Genomic DNA, 25,158 nt, shown 5'->3' with positions numbered 1-25,158 from the left:
GCCTCTACAAAACCTAATTCTTCTTATATTCCCTTATAAACCTGTTTTAATTGTGGAGGAAGTAAATAATTAACTAATTACCTGGTTCGAAATCTTATATTTTAGCTAATGGACGGCATAGCCAACAGCTGCCCGAACCTTGAGCGTTTGGAGCTTCGCTGGGACCCTGAGAATCTGCGCTTTAGCGACAAGAGTCAGAAGGCGATAGACATACTGCGCGTGAAGTGTCTCAAACTAAAATGTCTGGTGCTCAGGTCGGTGAAGTAAGAATTAAGTCATATATTTTAGAGATTTACACGCCTATAACATAAGTTCACGGCTATATCCCATTGGGGTACCTAGTCAAATACATCATAAGATCTAACTACCCACACCTCACTCAGTGATAGGTGGTGATGACCGATTCGAGATGGTCGATTGACTCGACCATCTCTCTCTTTATTGAAGAGCTGCGCTCTTGTCGGTGGAGTAGTCGCCATTCCTCTCTTCTTCCCGCCAAATCCTTCATCTCCTGCTACGACACGACCTGCACCTTCTCTTTTATTTGTTTCATAAATGTTCTCCTAGGACTACCCCTTCCTCTCTTCCCTTAAATTTTTCCTTCTATGACTCGACTATCATAGACGGCGAAAACAGCACGTAAGTTTGTTTTTTCTTTCAATTCCTACCATAGTAGAGAAGCTGAAATAGTTAAGTATACTCTTCTCCGTAGTCATATCAGATTTAAAAATATTACTTGAATTTTATATACGCCTGTAATGGTATAACATACGGAACCTAATTGTCCGTTGCATTTCATTTTTATTTAATTTTTATGTATATACCGATGGTGTATTTAAATAAATAAATTAAGGACTTATGTGTGTAAGTTAACTAATCAATCAATAAAAAAAAAAAAAAACTAAAGATAGTGTACTGATCAAAATAATAGAATCGTAACCTTTATTTTTTTTTAATGTTTTTTTTATTGCTTCAGAGCAATAAGACCACCTATTTGTACTGTTGTTATTTGTTTGTACGTTCTCTATTTGTGCGCATTAAAGTATGTTTGTGAAACTAAGAATATAAACCATATTCCTTTATTCTAGCGATGGCCGTTACTACGAGATTGTGAAGGCAAACTTCGAGCGAGCCGACCGGACCACAGTCGTGCGGACCTCTACCAACTGTCGCGTCTCCAACTATTACCTCCTCTCAAATTATAAGGACCTTATATTTAATTAAATACACCTTCAAAACTTGTGGCTGAAAGAGGAAACAGTCTTTGCGAGGCGCGCTTGCATTCGATGATTCGAAAAAGTGTAGTGTGTCTTTTTCGTCGTCCTATAGAGTCGTAAGATCGAATGTTCTTTTAAAATCCAAAACCCATTGTTTAACTATTGTGTCTGGAAATCTCGGCGTTAAGAGGATAGGGAAAGCCTCGTATCCACTAGACAACAACGCGCAACACGTACGCTCAACATGTACTGCAACGTTGCACAACAGAGTGCGACGTTGCCAGCTGAAGCGCAACATGTTATGCGGCTTGTTGTTTGTTTAGTGTCAGTTGAGCATCAATCGTTGTCGAGTGGAAACGTAACACGCAACAACACTAGTTCCTCTGGCGACATGTTGTCGACAGACGTGTGTTAGATGCGTAGACAGTCAGGTTTAGCTCTCTACCTACAATTTAAAATTATTTAACCTGTCAATTTTTTTCAGTTTGTTTTCTGATCACTTCGACACTGGCAGAATGGTCGTATTCCTAAGCGACCCATTGCCATAACCAAAAAAAAACGTCGTTACACAAAAAAGTTCCGCGCTAACTTTAAACATTGTGCGCAACATGTAGCGCCAAATGTTGTCAAGTGGAAACGCTGCTTAAGTGCATTTTGCTATGATTTTCATCAGGAATACCCCGATTTCATTCAATCAATTTTATTTCGGGTACAAAGTGAGTTTTGCTTAAGATGGCATTAACTATTTGACCGGACAACAGGGAGCTCGGGCTCTCTCACCCGGTCAGGCTAGTAAACGACTATTTTTTGAATTGTAACTAGCGTGTCTATTGCGAGGTGTTGTTAAAAAAAAATCAGATCCGAATGTGATTTTTCAAAAAGGCGTTTACGAGGTTTTCTCTATAGGCTACGATATTATGAAAAGTTTTTGAAAATGCGATTTAACGTAATTTCAACGATGAAACCACGGTAATCGCGCATGAGAATACTCTTTGTCGATCTATTCTACCTACGAAGTCGTTATTTATAGCCGACACTAGCGAACGCGCCAGTAAAATCTATATAAAAAATATCTTTCGAATATTTACCCAAACATACCTACTTAAAAAGTAAAGCCTTTCTAAGAGTGTAAATAACAAAGCATAAGTGATGCCTTCAAACACCCGCACTGCATGTGAACGAAAATTTACAATAGGTCTCAGAAAAAGAGAAAAACTTCAAAATGTAATCTATATTTTGAAAAATATCGTGAAAGTCAAGTGTATAAGGTCTAAGACAGAGGATGTTATTTCACCTAGCATCGGTACATAAGTTATTTAAATCTATTTATTTATGTTGTAGGTAACATAATCATTTTTAAATTTGAAATTCAAGGAACAAAACTTTCCAAGAAATCAAAATGTATGTTTTATCTACATCCAATCCTAATAAAACGGAACTTTTAGAATTATGTAAATTCTACTTAACACTAAATACATAACGTGTATGGGAAATAACTTTTATAAACTTTTATTGTTAAAATATCCTGTCGATACTGCCATTGTAAGTGTTATGTAAATATAAACTGTTGCTGAATTAAATAGACTTTATATAACTTTCATTCCATCACAGTATAAGCCCTTACGTACAAAATATAATTATTTACTTCCAAGCAAAGATCAAACAAGCATTACTACTAAAATAAGTTTATTTACAGTTTATTTATTATGAGAAAAATTACTATTTTTATAATTTTTTTCATTAAGTTAGTTTCGAATATTAAAAGCTATTTCTAAATACGCTAACTATTTACAAATAGCTTTGTATAATATTTATCTAGTATATTTCAAAACACTTTTAAGTATTTTTTTCCTTACACTTGCAATTTTGTGTTCTGCCGTGGAACATTTAGTGTGAGCGGAAAAAGACAAAAGCGTTCGATACAACTAAACTTACACTAACGCCACTGCAATCACAAGACAGAATTTAACTCTCAATCACAGGTATACCGATTTATGTAAAAAAAAAAACAATAACTTACTATACAAAATTAAAAAATACCACTCGGTGATTTGTAGTCATTTTTTAATCTAGTAGTTGTGTTCGTCGAGCAGTCATCTGACTCCCTCTCCTAAGAGGAGGTCTTGGTCTTCTTCCAACAATAAGTTTTGGTTGTTGCTGTTCTCCTCGTTTCCTGCTTCGGAATTGTTGTCTTTATTGTCTACGTCTATCTTGTATAATATATCATGACATAAAGGACACCTGTCCTGCACGTAGAGCCACTTCCGCAAACACACTCCGTGGAAGTAGTGGTTACATCTCGTGATCTTGGCTGAATGCATCTCCTGGTAGCATATCGCGCAGACGTCGTCCAGTCTGTCCAACTGGTCAGCTGAAGCCTCTCTGAGCGAGTTGATTTTGTTAACGGCAGTTCGCCTCTTCATGAACACCGACCACCCAGCACGAGCTTCGCACCAGATGTTAAAGTATGCATGTATACACATCATGACTGCTCGTATCGCTCCTCCAGACTCGAACAATAAGATCCACGCCCCATTAAAGAACAAGAAAATTCCGAAGCAGAATTCTATGGTATTCCCGAAAGCGCGGATGTAGTACACGTAGTCGTCAAGCTGCTCCCAGAAGGTACTTCTATAAGCGTCGATGAGGAATAAGGAGTAGATCATGAGACTGACGACGACTTTGACTATAACCTCTATGCTGAACGCGCTTACGGCCAACAGCCAGGTGGATATCGTGTGTTGAGACCATAAGTACACGAGGAGTGATATAGGGAAGATTATCAGGAACGCGCACACTCCTAAAGCTCTGACGTGGCGATGCGTGCTCGGATTGTGTGACGCACTTAGAGACATCAACATTGGATTCACTATATTGTGTAAGAAGTGCAGTAACGCTGTGAACAAAAGGCAAAAGTTTCTGCACAATCTGATAAATCGCTTCTCTGGATTGAGAGAAGTTAGGCCGGTTTGCAGTGCGAGTATGTAGAACAGTATAGCTGATACCGTGCCGATACTCTTGTCTTCTTCCTCGTCTGTCAGGAGGATCCATTGGAAGAAGTTTCCGATGTAATGGCAGAAGAAGGATATGACTGACGTCATGCCGAGGACCGCTGTGATGGTCTCGCAGCCGGTGACTAGTAATGACTTGGCCATGGAGGCGAGGGACTGGACAGCTAGTAACGTGGAAACCTTCAACCCTTCTTCTGCATCCTCGTCGTAATTGTCCATAAGTAGTAATATCGCGTGTTCCGCTACGCGCATCACCCAGAAGACCCTCAAAACGCAGGGGACGTTCAAACGCATCCATTCCGTCTCCACCAGCGCGGACAGTCCATAGTTGCTGACGAACAGTCTCCCGTGCTGGTAGCCCGCGTAGATCACTTGTATGACGTTGTAGGCCGAAGCCCAGAGCACGTATTTGACAAGGAATAGAGGTAACAAGGATGAAAAGACTGGGGAATGGTGGAGGAGATCCGCTGGAACGGGCAGCATGGCCATGAAAGACGGCGCCATGAAGCTTAGAGGCAATAACTTCTGGATGGTTGGATGCCTCGGTCCTAAGTGGACGTTTCTGAATAGGACAGCTAGGAGGAACTGTATGGCGAAGTTTTGTATGACTAAGATACCAGGTCCATCTAGGTCTAGGAGGTTTTTCATGTTAAGGTTGAGGATGTCTTCGAGGATGCTGGAAGTGGGGCTGGAGGTGGTTATGAGGGTCTGGATCTGTTTGATGGCAGACACGTTGGTCCAGTAGGAGACGAAGACGATGCCCACGGACATGAGGTACAGGTACACGATGATCAGGTGCTTCGTGTACAACACGAATATGCACAGCGCTGACATGCATCCTGGAAACAAAGAGAAAAATCACTGTATTTTGGTTGTTTTAAGGTTTACTTTTTATTTATTTACCATAGATTTGTGTATAACCACAATAATAAATAAATAGAAACTTTGTAAAAAAGTTTTTTATAAGTTTAGTGATTATTTAGAAGATATGAACGCATGGGATTAACTGTTTGGGAACTATTAGGCAGCCAAATGACTAAATTGTATAACTTTATTTTATGTTAGTTACTTAGGACTCTGTGCCGAGGTTTCTCTTGCAGCTTCTTTTCCCCGGCTTTACAGGTTGTGAGAAGCTGCATTAGTTTTAGGCGGACGAGACGTTCGTTATGTAAAAAATGACGATTCAAAGTGTAACTATGTTACCTACTGAATAAAAATATTTTAGATTTTGATTGAATAACTTATTCATCCAGATGGCAGATCCAGCTGTTAGTAACAATGTCTTATAATACAATGTCACCTGTTGTTGACGAGAGAGTGACGTAAAGAAGGTACACGCTTACAAATGCCTATTCACTCTAGCCTTTAAAGCTCCCAAGAATTTCAAACGTCAAATAAATATATTTCTTTTGGGGCGTTAGAACGCACAGATAACGGAAACCTAAAACAAAAACAATAATATCGTCATGTCGCAAAATTTTAGGCTTTTTTTATCATTTCAAGACACGCTTAAGCATCTGATAGCCTATACAGTGATCAGGTACTCAAAGTTTTCGATTCTTTGACCCCATAAGGTTCATCATATCTTTCTTAGGACTTCGTAACAACAGTAGCTGCAAATTTGTTTGACTACTTGTAGCTCAGCTCACCTACAGGAATTACAGGAGTGATGTTTATGCTTATGTATGTATGGTGAAAGTAGGCATAGTCAAGTTGGCGAATCAACCAAGTTGACATACCACTCAAAGTCCGTGGAGTGTACTAAGAATCCAGTCCTTTTAACAACTGCATTTATTCTTTGAATCGGCATGCGTATATGAAACGATTGATGAATGTGGAGGAAGCGAGAGAAGTGTCAGGATCGAAGCAAATGCAATTCCACGGTCTCTTACCCCGGTGTGAGTTTATGTATGCATGTAACAACTTCATGACGAAGATTTCTCTTTGTTATGCAATGGTGCTAATTCCTGTAAATACCATCTAATTTTATTTTAAGTTATATCTGTCATTTTCTTATCCGCCGAAAAGGAAAGGGACGGGTAATTGACAAGCATAAAATTTATGGAACACACGTCAATTTTAAGCACAAATCTAAACCAACCGTCTAAAAATTTTACATCAGTCACATTCATTTACTCATTCTTCCTAAAATTAAGAGTTGTGAATCATCCGTCCCTTTCCTTTTCGACGAATATGAAAATGACGGATATAACTTAAAATAAAATTAGGCGGTGTTTGCAGGAATCGGGGCCATTAAGAAGCTAAACATTTATTATTAACATTCATTAGCACGTTGTAAAAACTGTAGGGAGCGCTGGTAAATTGTAATAGAACCCCACACAAACAATTGAATGAACTGTATTATTTAGGATCCAAACATTGAGCCGCGTTGGCTTGCTCGCGCTAGAGATGTGACTGACCATAAATGGTAGACTATTAGGTATGTCCCATACATAAACGCTTATGAACTTTGTGACACATTACGCCCTTCATGTGAACGGATTCTCAAGACATATAACATTTAAACGTTCATGAGATAACGACCTCCGTGGTCTACTGGTTCAGCGCTGGGCTCACGATCCGGAGATCCTGGATTCGAATCCCGATGGGGACATAGTGATCCCCAGTTTGGTTATATGTATTTCAGGGTGATCTCCCGATCCGAAAGCCCGATCCGCGCTTCAGAAGGTCCGTGATACTGATTATTTGCTGATGTAAGAGTATAGTTGTTACATGAGCCATGCCAGGGACCTTTGGAGGCTTAATAGTAACCATGACACCAGAGTTGATGAGGTTTGTAAAAATAATGTGACATGGTACCAAAGTGTATACATATTAATGCTCGTGACCGTACCTAACTGGTTTTCTCTCGAATGTTCATAAAGCATAACGGGATGACGTCATCGGTTCTGGTTAAAGTTACGACTGACCTATTAGTTAAGTTAAAGTGGCTAGACAAACCTTGGTTATTTGGAGCAAAATTTAAAAAAAAGTATTTGGCACGAGTCTGTGGATGGATGACCTTCTTGAGGCAAATTGTTTCAAGTACCTCCGTGCTTCGATGAGCACAAATTTACATTCGTAGACGTTAGGCCAAATTACATGATGGACGATGAGGGAATTTTCAGGCTACGTTCCCCAAAACAATATAGATGGCGCTGTACAGATTTTCCTTCGTTTAACCTTCTAATTTCATGGATAACAGACATGCCTATTTTATATTTGTTTTGTTTGTTTGTTTGGTGTTAGTGACATCGTAATGAAAACTTTTGAGGGACGATTTAGACCATGATTCTGAGTTGATATCAAGTGGAATTTTCTATCGAAAAATTATTATTTTTTGTTTTTTTTTTTTTAAATTATTTTCAATTCTTTACTTTTGCGATGGCTCACCCTTAATAATCGTTACGATGTCACTAACAAATACCCTGTATATTTTGGTACAATAATTCACCAGTATGCTTGGGTTTACCAACCCGCGGTGGAGCAGCGTGGTGGAGTATGCTCCATACCCCCTCCGGTTGATTGAGGGGAGGCCTGTGCCCAGCAGTGGGACGTATATAGGCAGTTTATTATGTTATGTTATGTATGCTTGGGTACCTAAATATCATACTTCCGTATTAAAATGTCAGTTTCTTGATCAAAATCATAACGAGAAACCTTTAAAGATACTCAAAAATTAAATAAATACGGAATTAAAAAAACGAGAATATCAGAAAACCAGTCTGCGACCTTACTGCCCATAAAAGTATTGAAAACGTAATCGACCATTATATTATTATGCAAAAATAACCCTAACTTGGCCTTTATTAACATCCGTAGTTTAAAAATACTTTAAGAGGTGAGGGTAACGTGACGGCTTATTATAGGTCTACCAGCATCTGATGGCATAAAAAAAGTAAAAAAAATATTGATTTTCCTATGGTAATATTAAACTGTCTCCTGTCATGTCGAAGTACATGTTTTGTCAACAATACTGAGATTTTCCAAAGATTCCTTGAAACTATTCTGAATTTCATAAGAATATCGAAAAAAACCACTTCGATCACAAGCAAGAAAGATTGTTTACATTGTTTATTGTAAAATTAGTGAAGAAGCAGTTGGAGATCAACCGCAATCTTCGATTTTAAATCGCGTCCAAAGTTGACCGGTAAGTAGGACTAACTAGTCTTAATACTTGAATATATTTTTCCTATATTATTAGTTACTAACCTGTGACCTGTTTATAGGAGTTCCTAGCACTACCATACGACGAATAATTGCTGAAGGTAGACCGAATGGAAGTGTATTTAGTGCACCCGGTAAAAAGAAGAGAGGTGGAAAGAAAACAAATAACCAGGAGAGTTTTGATTTGGAAATAGCATAATATAAGTGATCTTTTCATAAATATTTTGTTTTTTTTATATATACCTACCTACACTAGCTAGATTTTGCCCGCAGCTTCGCTAGCGACATCTATCGCTTCAAGCAACTGTTGGAATCTAGAGGTTTTTCAGAAATCCCGCAATTATTTTCCCGGGATAAAAAATAGCGTATGTTCCATTCCATTTATCTCCATACAAAATCTCAAGTCGATCCGTTGCTTAGTTTTGACGTGATGAGTGGATAAACAGACAAACTCACATTCAGGCGTTAGCGTTCACAAGACGACCGGGCGGACAATACTGGACACGACAGGGCAAAAAATAGAACGAAAGCAATACTGTATTGCATACAATAAGTACTTTATACACTTCTCATCAAAAAAATCGAAACACTTCCGTTTTCATTGTTTCTGTCCGAATTTAACACAAAAAAGAATTCATACGATGAAAAAAAATACATAAATGTATAGCTGGCAGTTTGGCCATTAAGGTAATAAGCGAAAATTCTAAATTCAAAATTAGAATTTCATTTGTTTATCTTATAAACGAAATGAATCACTGTTTTGAGACAAATGTGTGTTTAGGGTTGGAGTACATTTAGCGTTTAAAAACTAAAAATTGGCGCCTATCCTTAAACTTTTTGTTTTTTATTTCAATACTGTGACTTTGGGACGTCTGAAAAAAGGTTTTTTTTCTAAAACGTATGGATACTTCGCCCACAGAAGCCGCCCAAGTTGTGGCATTGCTGGATTCTGGCCTTAGTCAGCGTGTTGTGGCTGCAAGACTGCATCTAAGCCTGTCATCTGTTCATAGAGTCTATAAACGTTATCGGGAGACTGGTTTGTTCACGCGCCGTTCAGGATCTGGCAGGAATCGGGTCACTTCTGAGCGAGATGATCGATTTATTGTAACAACTTCTTTAAGAAATCGACGCCTTAACGCTTTTCAACTGCAGCAGCGGCTTCGTGTTGTACGAAGGGTGGCTGTAAGTGACTCTACAATTAGAAGAAGGTTGAAGGATCGTGGACTGGTACCGCATAAGCCAGCAAATGGGCCGAAATTAACTGCAGACCATCGAAGAGCGCGCCTTAACTTTGCACGTGAGCACCTAAATTGGTCATACCTACAGTGGAGCAAAGTTCTCTTTTCTAATGAGTGTAAAATTATGCTGTATGGTAACGACGGAAGGAACAAGGTCTACAGAAGAGACGGAGAACGCTATGCACAATGCTGCATTGAAGAAAAGGCCAGCTATGGTGGCGGTTCGTGGACGGTTTGGGGAGGAATCAGCGCCGACGGTAAGACAGAGCTTGCTTTCGTGTCTGGGCCACGTCTGCCTGCACTAAACTGTCATCGGTACGTCGAAGAGTGTCTCGAGCCTCATGTGATGCCCTATGCACATTTTATTGGCAACGGCTTCATATTCATGCACGACAATGCTAAGGCTCACACCGCGGGCGTCGTACGAGATTATCTTAACGAAGTCGATATCTCTATTATGGAATGGCCAGCAAGAAGCCCGGACATGAATCCCATTGAACATCTGTGGGATGAATTAAAGAGACGAATTCGAGCAAGAGATCCTGCCCCAGAAACACTTAGCCAGCTGCAAGATGCAATCCAAGAGGAATGGGACAATATACCACAGCATGTGATCGTGACTCTCATCCGATCGATGAAGAACCGTATGGAAGCAGTAATTAGAGCTCGGGGAGGGAATACAAGTTATTAAATAAACGTTTTTTAGCTTTTTTTTTCATTTACGTGTGTTGTTTTATCCATTTCCTTTATACTCCATACGGAATAAAAATGATTCATTTAACAAAATACGAAACCTATGAAAAATTCATTTAAATTTAGAACATTAACATTAAGATTTGATAAGCTCATATTACTCACTATTAAACGACATTTAACATTTATTCCTAAATGTACACATTTTTCTGATAATCCTGACAAAACGTAAACTTGCAAGGTGTTTCGATTTTTTTGATGAGAAGTGTATAATGTCCATATTGTCCGTCAATAGGTAAAAAATAAAAAGTATCAAGACGTTTTCATCCAATTACCCGAGTGTTGCTTACTATAGAAATTTTATTTCCCCATTTGCCATCAGATTCTGGTACACCTATATCTTATCAATATATATGTTGTTGGCGTCAGATCTGGCAACCCCCGTTGCCTAGGTATTGTTGATTGTATGGCGCTTAGCAACGGGGGTGTAAGTTAGGTTTTTTACATTATTATAATTTTGTGATCTTTTACTCTTTATTATACATTAATACTGAGTTGGTCATCTTTCATTTCGCTCGCTAATATCGTGGTCCTTCGAGTCAATTTAATTATAAACCAGTTTCTTTTCTAAATTCTAAATTTTTTCATATCGTAAATTTCTTACGAAAATGATGACGAGATCGCAAACCAGTAAAGTGTTGGGGGGTAGCAAAGCGAGTAAAACACACTCGAACTCGTCCGCGTCGAGCGTCTCAACGGTCGCTCGCGTCAAAGCTGCTGAAGCAGTTCGCAAGCAACGGCTCGCGGACATCGCTAAGAAAGAAGCAGCCGCCGCAGCCGCAGTCGCTGCAGCCGAGCGCGAGGCCGTGGAAGCCTCCTATGAGGCGACAGTCGCGGCGCTTGAGGCGGAGGAGGCGATGAGCGCCAGGAGCAGTCACACTGCTGACTGGGTTGCGAGTAGTGACTTTGCAGGAGCAGCATCGATTGCAGTTGGTACGGCGGCTTCCTTGGGGAGTTTTCCGTGTGGACAGAGCGTGGGTACACCTATAGTGCACGCTGCCCCAGCCATGGAGCACGTGCGCGAAGCCACGCAGGGTTCACCGGAGACTGTTGCTGTTGACGCACCAGTTTTCTTACCATGCCAGCTACACAAGGATGATCTGCACCTTCAGCCCCAACGTTACGGTAATAATACCACATCCCCGGTAAGTGACATTGAGAAACTTACTAATGCCATTGTTTCTTTAGCTAAGCCTAGTGAAAGGTCTGAGTGTAAGGTTCAGCTATCTTCCTTTAGTGGAAATATGTCTGAATGGCTATTATTTAAGCGTACATTCGACGATACTAAGGCTAGTTTCAGTGCAAATGAGAACATAGCCAGGCTACGTAACGCTTTGAGTGAAGAGGCTAAAGAAGCAGTTCTTTCTCTATTGCTATGTTCTACTGACCCCGAGCCTATCATGCGCTCGTTTAGAGTCACGATTTGCACGCCCCAAGCAGATTGTTCTTAACGAACTAGCTTCAATAAGAAGCTTGCCTAAAGTTGGGAATTCCCACTCGTTGGCTATTTTTGCTAGCAGAGTAAAAAGCTGTGTTAGTATAGTCAATTTATTAGGCGAATCACCTTACATACATTCACCAGAACTTATTCACATTTTAGTGTCAAAATTGAATCCGTTGCTGCAAAACAAGTGGTGTGACTACGCTGCAGAGCACTGCGTCTCAGGCCAGCCGCAGATTGACGTCTTCGCGCGCTTCCTCGAAGTGGAGGCGGATAAGCAAGCCAACTTCGGCGTTTGCGAAGTGTTTAACGTGCCCCCTCACGGCGACAAACCCAGGTCGCCGGGGCCGCAATCGCCTGGATTTTCGCAGCGTATCCCTCGTCCATTTCACACCGCATCAGCTCATCATGTCGTCTCATCATGTTTAGAACAACCGTTGACGAATGTTAACATGTCTTCGCCATGCCTGTTTTGCTCAGCTAGTGGTCACAATATTAAATGTTGCCCGAAGTTTGTGGCTTTGAACATTTGTGATCGCATAGCTTGGGTCCGCGAGAACAAACTTTGTGTTAAATGTTTACGTAAAGGCAAGCACAACTATAAGTTTTGCAAGGCGAAGCCATGTGGCATCAATGGTTGTAAACAGTTACATAATAAAATCATTCATTCCGATAATTCGCAATTTCCATTTCATCCCATTGTCAACAATGTCACGTCTTCTGTCATTCCCATACCAACGACAACTCATGTCATTAGTGACAGTACTAAAAAAGAAATCAAACCGGGAAATAGTAAACAAGGTTTTATGCATACTAATGAGGTTCTATCACACTCAGAAAATAATATCACCAGTACTTCGTATTCATGCGCGTCCGGCAATGATTTTTCTGTGCTTTTGAAAGTATTGCCTGTGATACTTTCCGGCCCTAAGGGCGAGGTAGAGACATTTGCTCTTTTGGACGACGGGTCCACAGTTACCCTTCTCGATGCGGAGTTAGCTAATAAGCTAGGTGTTTCTGGAACTGAAGAAAATATGTGTATTGAAACCATAACAGGAACGAGCGATAATATCCCTGTTAGGTTTGTAGATTTCGAAATACGCGGTAGATATTGTAATGAAAGTTACACCGTCCGCAAAGCTCGCGCTATTCCTCATTTAAAACTTAGACCTCAAGAGGTCATGGTGAAGGATACTCGCTTCCCGCACCTTTTAGATATCGCTGCCGAGTTAGTGTTTGACATGGCTACGCCTAAAGTATTAATAGGTACTTCCGATTGGCATCTATTGCTATCTAGGGAGAATAGAGTAGGCACCGCGCCGCAGCCGGCAGCTATTCGCACCGCCCTTGGCTGGGTTTTATTTGGTAACCTTCCTCGAAGTTCTTTCTATGGAAATTCTATTAATCATCTTAGTACTGCCAGCTCTTCAGACATTGAACTGGAGAGTCTTATTAAAGAGTATTATCGGCTGGACTCTATTGGTATTAAACTCGATGAAAAAGTTAGTAGGCAAGATCAAAGAGCTAGTCCAGAAGACGCTGCACGTCTCGCAGCTGACAACCTTCATGTTCATGCTCAGTGTGGCTTCGAGATGCGATCCTGGGTGTCCAATGATACTGAGTGTCTTAAACACAGTCCGTATCATTTTTGGAAAGAGGGCACTAGTAATGTCGACCTCAATTTAGGCATTTCTAAGCCTGATGTACGCGTCCTGGGTATGCATTGGAACCCCAAAGAGGACACCTTTAGTTTTAAAGTTGATGTCGATATTCCTTTACCTTCTAAGTTCACTAAACGTCAAGTTTTTAGAGATCTTATGCGGATTTATGATCCTTTAGGACTTCTGCAACCTAAAGTCACAAAAGGAAAGATTTTATTTCAAAGAACGTGGCGGATGGTGAGCTCATGGGATGTTCCTCTTCCACCTACCGAACGTATTCAGTGGGAAGAGTGGTATCGTGACATTAAGTCAGTTAATGCATTTAATATACCTCGTGCGTATAAGTCTATATCAACTTTCATCTCACAAGAACTTCACGTCTTTACGGACGCTAGCGAAGTAGCTTACACATGCGTCGCTTACTGGCGTTTTCTGTTTAAAGATGGTACCGTTCATCTCGCTCTCATTGCGAGTAAATCTAGAGTCGCCACTCTAAGGTCGGTTAGCATTCTTCCTTCAAGCTTCAGACAGCTTTCCTCGGTGTAAGGATTGCCCAAACGATTCGCAATTAGCTCTATCCCAACTTTCCTCTTCTGAGGTGATCTATGAACTGCGACCTCGCGAAAAAAGCCCCGATGTTTATTATGTTATTTTGTCCGCAGAACCCTTTTCTAGTTGTCAACGACTACTTACTTCGTGTAACCGCACGCGTTTTTTTAATTCACGCGGCTAAGGACAAGGAGGCGCGCTCGGGGAATTCTTTATGCAGAGGTACACGCCCGCTGCTCGCACGAGACGTCAGAGACGCGGAAGAGTTTCTGCTCAAACAGACTCAGCGAGACGCTTTCATGGAAGAGCTTGCTTGCATTAAATCGGGAAAGATTGTTTCTAAGAAAAGCTGCTTACACAAGATTGGCCCCCGGCTGGATGATGTTGGGTTTCTCAGAGCTTATGGCAGAATTAGTGCAGTCACTGAAGACTCATCAGAAGTTACCAATCCGATAATTTTAGATGGTCGACACCCAACGGTACGGCTTATAATTTCTGACTATCACATTAAAGCTTTGCGTGGCAACGACGAGACTGTGGTTAACAGGTTACGACAGAAGTATGCCAACCTTCACCTGTGACCCACTGCAATTGACCTCTCTCAAGTTATGAATTTTGCTGCGTCTCACATCATCGAGTGGCAGTTTATTCCTCCGTCAGCTCCGTCGATGGGAAGGGCCTGGGAGCGGTTGGTGAGAAGCGTCAAAACAGGCCTTTCGGTTGTTCTTCGTGAAAAAGCTCCCAGAGAGGAGATCTTAGAAACTCTTCTGGCCGAGATTGAAAACTCTAGCCACGTACCGGTCGCCAAAGAGGATGAGCCAGCCCTGACTTCGAACCAATTCCTGTTGAGGTCGTTTGCCTCTCTGTAAACTCCGGAGTCTTCGAATGACGATCTGTTCAGCAGGCAAGCGAGAAAGAAGGCCATTCGTCTCGCTGATGAGTTTTGGGCGCGCTGGGTAAAGGAATACCTGCCTAATCTTTTGCCGCGAGGTCCATCTAACGCCTTTACTAATTTACACGTCGGGGATTTGGTGATGATTTGTGATAGAAATTTGCCCCGCGGGGTTTGGCCTCGCGGCAGGGTTGTGCGGGTGTTCCCTGGCAAAGACGGCGTCGTGCGAGTAGCGGAAGTAAGGACCAGCGCAGGGGTCCTTAGGCGACCTGCGCGCAAACTGGCTAAGCTAGTTTTGACGCCATAGCTTGGTAAGACCTTCGGTTCTTACCAGGGGGGAGAGATGTTGGCGTCAGATCTGGCAACCCCCGTTGCCTAGGTATTGTTGATTGTATGGCGCTTAGCAACGGGGGTGTAAGTTAGGTTTTTTACATTATTATAATTTTGTGATCTTTTACTCTTTATTATACATTAATACTGAGTTGGTCATCTTTCATTTCGCTCGCTAATATATGTCGTATATAAATGTATATGTCGTATGTAAATATATATGTCGTATGTAAATATATATGTGTCAGTAGGCCGGAGTGAGATGGTGGCTGAGTTCGAATAGGGACCCAGACCTACGGGGTACAACGTAGAACCCGTGCCCAGGGATACGGGTGAAGACCTCAACGGTTGCAGAGGCGAAGATGGGAGCCATCGGTACGGCAATGCAGGACGGAAGGGGCAAGTTACAGGGACTGTAAACTGGAACCTGACAGAGGGCAGCAGTAACTGTCAGTACTATTCAGAGGCGGAGGACAGGAGTCCTAGTATGGCTTTGTAATAGACTACTCTGGGCGCCATCCCACTTGCGTCAGACAGAGTACTGCGGGGCGGAAGGCAAGAGGGAAACCACTGTCCTATTTTTCCCTAAAGAAGTAGCATGGAGAATGCTGCACCGACAAGAGCGTGGCTCTTAAATTGATGATGATGATATATGTCGTGGCCAGATCGTAGAATTGATCCATTTCATGAAATAGAGAATATCATTCGTTGGCCCCATCATAATGTAGTTTGGCCAGATCATTGAACACAAAACGTTTAACGATATGCGCAACTAAATGATATAGATATAGCCAAACGTTGGCAATCATATCGTAAAATTAGTAACATTATCCGCTGGTGTCGATTATATTTAAAACTTGATTGATATTATAATCGATGAATCAATGTACTTGTACAAATTTCCATATCGAATAGGTACATCATTTTAAACCTAAGAATTTAATCGACTATTCGCATTTTTATTATACCTCATAGCATGGACACCGCCTACATTAACGATATGGTAAAACGTTGATTGAAATATCATTAAACGTTGACGTTTCAACGATATGGTCAACTTAAGTTGTCTATTTCATGAAATATGACCATTTCATGAAATGGTCGAACACATCATGAAACGATCAATTCTCCCGAAAGAGATGGCGTGACGACTTGGTCGCTTGCCGGAGGGACTCCGGAGTACGCACAGGACCGCGAAAAATGGAAAGAGGAAGGGGAGGCGTTTGCCCAGCAGTGGGATCTTGTAGGCTAGATTAAATTAGAACACTTGTAGTTTATGACATTTCGTGATGAGTGAGTCAGCCAATCAGTGACCTTTTATGTATATTATGCAATTATAATACACCAATTTTTTAAAACGTCTAGAGCCTTTTTCCTCGGCTGGCTGACAAGCCGAATGTCGGACTTATCCGTTTGTCTGTCTTACGTTTGTCTTGATTAAAATTCATAAAATAAGTTTAATAGAAAAAAGAAAATGTTTTTCGTTAATTTAATTTCTGTCTTTATTTAGTAATCAGAATTTCATAATTTTATTTTGAACCTAGTACACGACCCAAATGTCTTGATTACTCCTGGCTCTGCTCACCCCAAAAGGGTTCAAGGGTTTATCTTCTTCTATCGTGTGGATTGTGAGGTGAATTACCAACCCCATCAACCCTGATGTCAGGGTTATTACTGAGCCGCTATAGGCCCCTGACATGACTGATGTAACGACTACGTACTTACATCAGTAAGTAATAACCGGGACCAACGGCTTAGCGTGCCTTCCGAAGCACGGATCATCTTAATTTTTGGACAATCAGGTGATCAGCCTGTAATGTAACCTAACCTAACCTAACCTAACCTAACCAAACTAGGGATCGCAAAGTGATTTTTGTGATTTGGACTCGAACCCGGGACCTCCAGATCGTGAGCACAACGCTCAACCACTGGACCACGGAGGCCGTTTATGTTTATGAACTATGAGAAAAGGTAACTGGCACAATTTTTTTGCAGAGCAAGAGACCAGTTTGCCGAGTTCGCATCCTCATTAAACTGGTTGTGATGTGTTACGATTAACGGTATTGTTGACGTCAATGTCTAGTACGAATGTTTGTTTATTTCTAATGTGATTATGAAATATTTTTTTTAATTCAAATTCAAAAAAATATCTTTATCCAGTAGGTAACATAGTTACACTTTAAATCGTCAATTTTTACGTAACGAACGTCTCATCCGCCTAAAACTGCTGCAGCTTCTCAACCTGTATAGCCGGGGCAAAGAAGCTGCAAGAAAAACCTCGGCACAGGGTCCTAGACGTGTTGGTTAAAGCTAAAGAAAGGCGTACGCTGGCCATAGACTAAAGAATAATACTATATATAGAACGGTAAGTATCCGCCCCGCGCTAATTTGTGTCACGTGGATGTCACCCCCTCTGGTTTGGGTAGGTCCCATTTGTTCCATAGAACATTACATCATCGGACAAAATGAGACTTTTTCCCTTATGTTCTATGGAACTATATACAAGCATTTTCCCCGACTTTTTTATTAGTGACGTCATAGAACAAAATGGGGACTGTCTTTTCCAAAATTGTTCCATGTTCCTAATCAAGTTAATTAATTCCCTTCAATGTCACGGAGACAATTTCATTGTAATTTCATTACTTTCGAGTGACCAGTTTGATTATCATTAAAGAGTCTTATCTTTTAAAGAGTCTCTAAACTTGTTCTATGGAACATATTGAAATAAAAATGTATTAGATGTCCTATAGAACAAATAAAACTAAAAAGTCTCATTTTGTCCGATGACGTCATGTTCTATGGAACAAATGGGACCTACCCTCTGGGTTTACTTTAATTGTAAATAGCCATAATCCGTTAAGGATTAAGGGAGCGCGCGCGGAGTAAGCCAGCAGGCGGTAAGAACCGGATTTTTGTATGAAGTGTCCGGGCTGTGGTATAGGTTATACACGAGTCAGTTTGCTAGCATTCGGAAGTGATACATTATCGCATCCTCTCCGGTTTCACACGTACACTAAACCCAATATCTGATATTTTAAGACTCGCACTGTATTTATAACTGCAATTACTTACCTACTCATCATCTCCCTAGCGTTATCCTTTTTCCTCCGGGCCCGCTTATCTAACATGAATATTTGACAGGTCCGGTTTTTTATAGAAGCGACTCTATAGCGGACATTATAAACTCACGCCTATTTCCCACCGGGGTAAGCACAGACTATGGAATTTCATTTGTTTCGATCCTGACATACTTCTTCTTCTATCCTGTGGGTTGTGAGGTGTAACCAACCTCATCAACCCTGGTGTCAGGGTTACTATTGAGCCGCCAAAGGCCCCTGACATGGCTCATGTAACGACTACTTACATCAGTAAGTAGTAACCGGTACCGGTCCGGTTCTTCTCTTGCTTCCTCCACATTCATTAAACGTTTCATATACGCACGCCGGTTCAGAGTAGATCGTACTGAAACTTTTCTTAGGACATCTGGAAAGCCCCTCATTGGGAATATACTCCATATAGTCGACATTAATGACATGCCCGGGAAGATACATACATACATAAACTCACGCCTATTTCCCACCGGGGTAAGCAGAGACTATAGAATTCCATTTGCTTCGATCCTGACACACTTCTCTTGCTGAAGAAGAAGAAGGGAAAATAAGCTGAACATTATCTATGTTTTTCCTTCAGTCGCAGTGCACAGTCAAATCATAATTAAACGAGTAAACACTACACTTTTAACTTTCTTTTTTGACGTGACTTATTGTAGATTTGCCGCAGATGGCATTATCTACTTGGCCGGACAAATGGGGAGCGCTGAAGGCTCTCACCCGGTACAACGTTTAAGACTGAAACAGGCTTGAGGGTGCCCAGTTGGGCGCGAACCTCTGCTCAGGGCGCCGCGTCTAAGAGGGAAAAAAATTGAATGAATTAATCGACCCTAGTGGTCGATAGCGATAAGCGCTTTTGAGTACACTTTTATCTATTACTTATCGATTTATAGAACAAAGTGTATTCTAGTGCGACATAGACGTCATTATTTATGAATTATGGATGAAGGCCGCGATAACTGGCCCTTAAATTGATTTAATCAGAGTTGAGCTGTTCTTGTGAATGTTCTCACTTTGGGAACGTCTAATCATCACTAATTTAAGAGCCACACTCTTGTCGGTTTAGCATTCTCCATGCTACTTTTTTAGGGAGAAAGCAGTGGTTTCCCTCTTGCCTTCCGCCGCGCAGTACTCTGTCTGACGCAAGTGGGATGGCGCCGTAGTGTAGAGAAGTAGGATATAAGATTTTTTTTAGAATTGATGGGTTTACTGAGGAGCTCGGTGGCGCAGCGGTAAACGCGCTCGGTCTGCGATTGTTGAAGTTAAGTAACTTTCGCAAAGGCCGGTCATAGGATGGGTGACCACAAAAAAAAGTTTTCATCTCGAGCTCCTCCGTGCTTCGGAAGGCACGTTAAGCCGTTGGTCCCGGCTGCATTAGCAGTCGTTAATAACCATCAATCCGCACTGGGCCCGCGTGATGGTTTAAGGCCCGATCTCCCTATCCATCCATAGGGAAGGCCCGTGCCCCAGCAGTGGGGACGTTAATGTTATGTATGTTATGTTAACTGTGTATGTGTGTGTTTTGTTTTTTTGAAAGTGATATCGATATTGCTGTCCTTGGTCGCTTTTGGCTCGTCTATCGATAGTCTACCGACGTCAACAATAAATTCAACGTCCATGACTAAGTATGTCTAATGCACAAAGCATTTCATACCGCGAGAAATTTGGCAAAGGCGCCTAACGATTTTATCAACCAGAGAATTACTGATAAATAGCAGTTTGATTTTAATACATTTCAGGGGGGTTAAAATGGCTACATCTAAGAAAGCAATATTACTATTTGACAGTTTTATATGCGCAAATGTCAAATAGCAATTTATTTACATTTCACGACTTTACAGTGCAGAAGCGCCAATGCGCCGTGAAACTTTAAATATAAACAGTATAATTAAACATATGAAACTTAAGTTTAAACAATATAAAAACATATTTAATTTTCACACATCATTCATCTTCTCGCAGAACCTCAGACACTCGCGACACACATACGTCCACTCACTCACAAACAGATCACACTCTGGTGCTGATGCAAGGAGTGCATTAAGCATGTGCACGGCACGGAGGAGTGGCAATATTGCTCTCTTAATGAATTGCTTCGATGTGGCCATTTTAACCCCCCTGTACTTTATTTTTGGTGTGAGATATAGACATATAGTGACTAAGATTGAGAAGGGAATGTTAAGTTGGTTTGGACACGTAGAGCGGATGAAGGATAATAGGATTACGAAAGCTGTATATAAAGCGAAAGTCGATGGTAGGTTTGGCAGAGGAAGACCTAGAAGGACGTACATTGCCCAAATTGGAGATGTCCTTAGAAAAGTTTTAGTACGATTTACTCTGAACCGGCGTGCGTGTATGAAGCGATTGATGAATGTGGAGGACGCAAGAGAAGTGTGTCAGGATCGCAGCAAATGGAATTCCAAAATGTCTGTTCACCCCGGTGGGAAATAGGCGTCAGTTTATGTATGTACGTATTTTTTTTTATTTTTTTGGTGTAATATCTCTTCAGATAAAACCGAATTGATAATATACATCTTAGAATTTCGTATCAATAGTGGCTGGAGGTTGTCTTAAAAATACTTGTGTAACTGGCTACCCCATTAGGGATTACGCGCGTGAGTTAAATAAAAAAAAACAAATCATTTATTCGCATAGGATTCTTACACAACAAAAAAGAAAAAAAAAATTTTTTTTTCTTTTTAGATTGAGAGTTTAAGATTATTTTTTTTATATTTGTTACTATATTAGCTTCAATGCGCGCTACGAGTTAGACCTGTCAAAGTGCAAAAGCCAGTGTTGTGACGTTCATTAGCATAGTGATGTACGAGTGGAGATGCGGTCGATCGATTCTGTTCTAGGCAACACTATGTTTACACTACAAAAAAATACAGACAACTAAGAAAGATAAATAGCAATTGCAATTTCAGATTGGAAAGCATAAGTTGGACTGAAAAGGTTACTGAGGAAGTGCCAGTAAGAGTAACGGAAAAGAGGCAAATATTGAGATTTACTGAGGACAGAAGAAGTAAGATGATTGGACACTTAATAAGACTCGAAGAATTTATTAAAAACTTCATAGAAGGGAAGCTACAAGGAAAAAAAAGGAAGGGGAAGACCAAGAAGAGTTTACATTACAGATTAAAGAGAAGGTGAACGTCGTGTCTTATAAAGAAGTGAAAGAATTGGCCTTTAATAGACAAACATGGAGAATGTTCCGCCTAACTCTGTGATCGAAAGCCCTCGATATAATTCACGGCGAATCCGTGTCGCGCCGGCAGAATTAAAATTAAACTTAGTATTCAATAACCGATCGTCGTAGAGATCCTTGGGGGAGGCCTTTGCTCAGCAGTGGGCGTCGTACGGCTGATGATGATGATTCAATAACATCACATCACCAGTAGCTATTCATCATCATCAGCCCATTAACGTCACCACTGCTGGGGCACGGGCCTTCCCTATGGATGGATAGGGAGATCGGGCCTTAAACCATCACGCGGGCCCAGTGCGGATTGATGGTTATTAACGACTGCTAATGCAGCCGGGACCAACGGCTTAACGTGCCTTCCGAAGCACGGAGGAGCTCGAGATGAAAACTTTTTTTGTGGTCACCCATCCTGTGACCGGCCTTTGCGAAAGGTGCTTAACTTCAACAATCGTAGACCGAGCGCGTTTACCGCTGCGCCACCGACCTCCTCATAATCAGTAGCTATTAATAAATCTAATTAATATAATTATCAATCTGGTATCAACTCCATATTTATGTCTTATTGACGATGAATCAGGTTTATTTACGAGAGGTTACCTTTGTTATTGATTTGATAATGTTAATTTAAGTAACATACAAAATACCACTCAGAAACGATGGTAAGCATTTTAGACAACTGAATTTTCCGTCTGTAAGCATTTGGAAATAGTAACAATGATGATTTTATAATTTCTTGTGCCAGAAAACATAAAACTCAATATTAATCGAAGCAATAAACTTGGAGTGAGAAATAGTTTAATAGTAAACTTCCTAGACATGTATCAGACATAAATTATGGGATGCTACATTGTGTAATGTGATAGAATAAAGTGAATTTACAATTTAAAAAAATCCGTAGACAAAGGCTACATTACATATAGCTCTTTTTAAACACTATTTTACTAACACATAAACCTACAAAACTTAAGAAATATTCACTAAATTACGCCAAGTCAATAAATTTTATCAAAACATTGGATAAGTGAGGTTATCTGCCGCTTTTTTTCGAATTTGTAGTGCTTCCAATGATCTTAGGCCATAGTTCATATTACATAACTGAGCGAATGATTCATTATATTCAGATTGGTGTCGTAAATATTAAGGACTGATTCAATACAAATAAAATAAATATGCTCAAGTTAAATTAATATGAGGGACATGTCAGGTAATAATATAAACAGATTTTGAAAATCTCTTGAATTGAGTGAATCATTCACTTGAAATGAAAACTTTCCCATCCTTAGTTATGTCATAAACATCCTTGGCGGCCATATTTGTTTACATCCCAGGCAAAAATGAAACAAACTGATTAGGTAGGGTCACAAGAAATCAGAAGATAACAGTCTTAATAATTTGATTGTTAGGTATTTTGTAATTAAGATTATGACTTATTTAGTAAAAATCAAATATTGAAAATAATGTTATAACATTTGTGGTTTAGTAATGCACATATTCATTAGTATTTAATATATACATTATGTAAGCATTAGTGTTTGTAAATATTCTGTTTTATACCCATTAAAATGTATAATTATTACAATGAATGATAAGAGTTACTTTATGACTTCATAGTTAGTTAAAGTAAATTTCATAGTTTATGGAAAATAAATATAAAGTATAAATAATAAAATAATATTATTAACACTTTTAAAGTATAATTTATTTTCTCCATAATGTCTAAACACAATGTTCCACAATGTCTCCATAATGTTACAAAGTGACCCTGCATAATTAATAAATGTTATTGTGTTTGGTTTTTAAATAATTTATTTTGTATGTTTGTGCGTTTGAATTGAATATTGTTGAGTATATATAATAAGTTTTGATATTAACAACTTAGCGCATAGTTCATTGGAAGTTTTACTAACAAATTAATGACATAAATAAATAAAAAAATAAACCATAAGCAAGGTCTACAAACAGCAAATAAACCCAAAGTATATAAAAAAAACCACTATAAACTGTGAAAGTTGCGGCGCCTTAATTTTTTTAGAACTATTACCTAATTTTAAAAAGGGCATTTGCATGCACATTGGTCTCTATGGTTTGCATGTGTTTTGATTATTTTTTTTTTGTTAGGTCTTAAGGTAGTCAGTATTTCCCATTTTTTAGTACATCAAATGGTTGGGAACTGGATGTGGTCAGTAAAGTAGCACATTGACCCTATTTTAATTATGGAATAATAGGTACATTTGTAGTCTATAATATATGAGGTACTTTGCAGGCTATGTTCACCAAACAGAACACAGATGGGATTGTACAGCTTTACCATGATAATTACCTATTTCCTCATTACTCGGGTACATAATTATTCAAAAATACAATGTAATGGCAGAAACATATAAAAAAAGTAATGTTTGATATTTGGATCACACTATGATTAGAATTATGTGGCTACCTATACTGCTTCTCTTTATATTGATCAGAATAATTGCTGTAATAAAAAGGGCCATTTATACCTAAAAACAAAGATAAAAGATGCATATGTCTGTTGTCTATGAAATTAGAAGGTTAAAGAAAGGAAAATCTGTACAACGCCATCTATATTGTTTTTGAGGAATGTAGCGTGGAAAGTCTCACATTGTTGTCAGTTGTAATAGTTATTGTTAACTAAAAGTAATTAGGTATACTACTTTGTTGTAATAACTTTCCCATATATATAACAAGTTATATACATACGATCGCGCCTATTTCCCATTGGGGTAGGCATAGACTGTGGAATTCCACAAATTACGATCCTCCCAACTTAACAACAAGTTACAGAACAGTAACTCCTGTTTAGCATAAGTTTTACATTTTAAGTGAGTAGTCATTCATACAAATAATGACTGCCTGAATTAATTTCAATTAAATTATACAGTTGACGTTAACAAATCTTTTGATTTTGAACTTTGTAACCTTTGACACTTCCAGTTTTACACAAGTTATAAATTCCAGCTCTAAGTGATATTGGAAACTAAATATTGTGACACACTATCTACAAAGAGCAAACACTGAGTAAGGTTTCGAAAGAATTGGGAAACAAAGTGGAGGAGTGAGTCTAGGCGAGTTTGCAGGTTGTTTTTGCAATGTAACCTTTATGCGTTGGTAGAAAAATAATTAGTACTAACCTAGGCAGCAAACTAGGAACTTCAGCAGCGTAAAGAAGAAGGCGTTGTAGAAATTTGAGTCGTAATAGTTGGCATCCGCGTCTGCGACGTCGACGTGGTCTACTGTCACGTTGCTGAGCACCGAGACCTCGTCGCCGCTCGACACCGGCAACCCCAGGCTGATCTTCAGGAACTCATCCACCACAAACAACGGTGGAACCCGCAGCAACACCTCCACAAGGGCCAAAGCCTTCGACCTCAACGACATTATTCATTTATGCGAAACTCCGCGCACACCAACACAAACAATTTTGTAATCACGGCCGAAAACGGTCGGCGGTCCCGTCGGAAGTCCCTTTATATTTTTATTTGATTTGTAATCACGTAATGATAATACGAAAATATGACTGAAATTTTTGCGATAATAAAAATTTGACAATTTGACACTACTAATTT

The 25,158-nt window shown here is 39.9% G+C and overlaps 2 protein-coding genes and 1 long non-coding RNA gene across 6 annotated transcripts in view; 2 read left to right on the top strand and 1 right to left on the bottom strand.

The window, feature by feature from the left end:
* The window catches only part of LOC126377074 (F-box/LRR-repeat protein 2), an 18,685-nt gene extending 15,851 nt beyond the window's left edge, over positions 1–2,834 (top strand). For 2 of the 4 annotated variants that reach the window (XM_050024718.1, XM_050024716.1), the window contains exons 10-11: positions 106–263; positions 1,089–2,801. In XM_050024718.1, the coding sequence (XP_049880675.1) occupies positions 106–263; positions 1,089–1,224 (294 nt within the window). In that variant the 3' untranslated portion in view covers positions 1,225–2,801. Of the gene's footprint in view, positions 1–105; positions 264–1,088 lie in introns of all 4 variants that reach the window. The other 2 variants (XM_050024719.1, XM_050024717.1) reach the window with 2 other exon arrangements.
* On the bottom strand, positions 2,434–25,158 carry LOC126377041 (protein TRC8 homolog). Its single transcript, XM_050024661.1, has 2 exons — positions 24,724–25,158; positions 2,434–5,067 (listed from the first exon to the last, which is right to left on the bottom strand). Exons 1-2 carry the CDS (start codon positions 24,968–24,970, stop codon positions 3,311–3,313), a joined length of 2,004 nt encoding a protein of 667 aa, XP_049880618.1. The 5' UTR covers positions 24,971–25,158; the 3' UTR covers positions 2,434–3,310.
* Positions 8,095–8,617, top strand: LOC126377275 (uncharacterized). Its single transcript, XR_007567809.1, has 2 exons — positions 8,095–8,378; positions 8,458–8,617. It is a non-coding gene; the product is annotated as an uncharacterized LOC126377275 (long non-coding RNA).

This window comes from Pectinophora gossypiella, chromosome 22 (assembly GCF_024362695.1).
Source record: "Pectinophora gossypiella chromosome 22, ilPecGoss1.1, whole genome shotgun sequence".
Classification (NCBI taxonomy): Eukaryota; Metazoa; Arthropoda; class Insecta; order Lepidoptera; family Gelechiidae; genus Pectinophora; species Pectinophora gossypiella.
The sequence above is the reverse complement of the archived record's forward strand: the minus strand, read 5'-3'. Positions and strand labels throughout refer to the sequence as shown.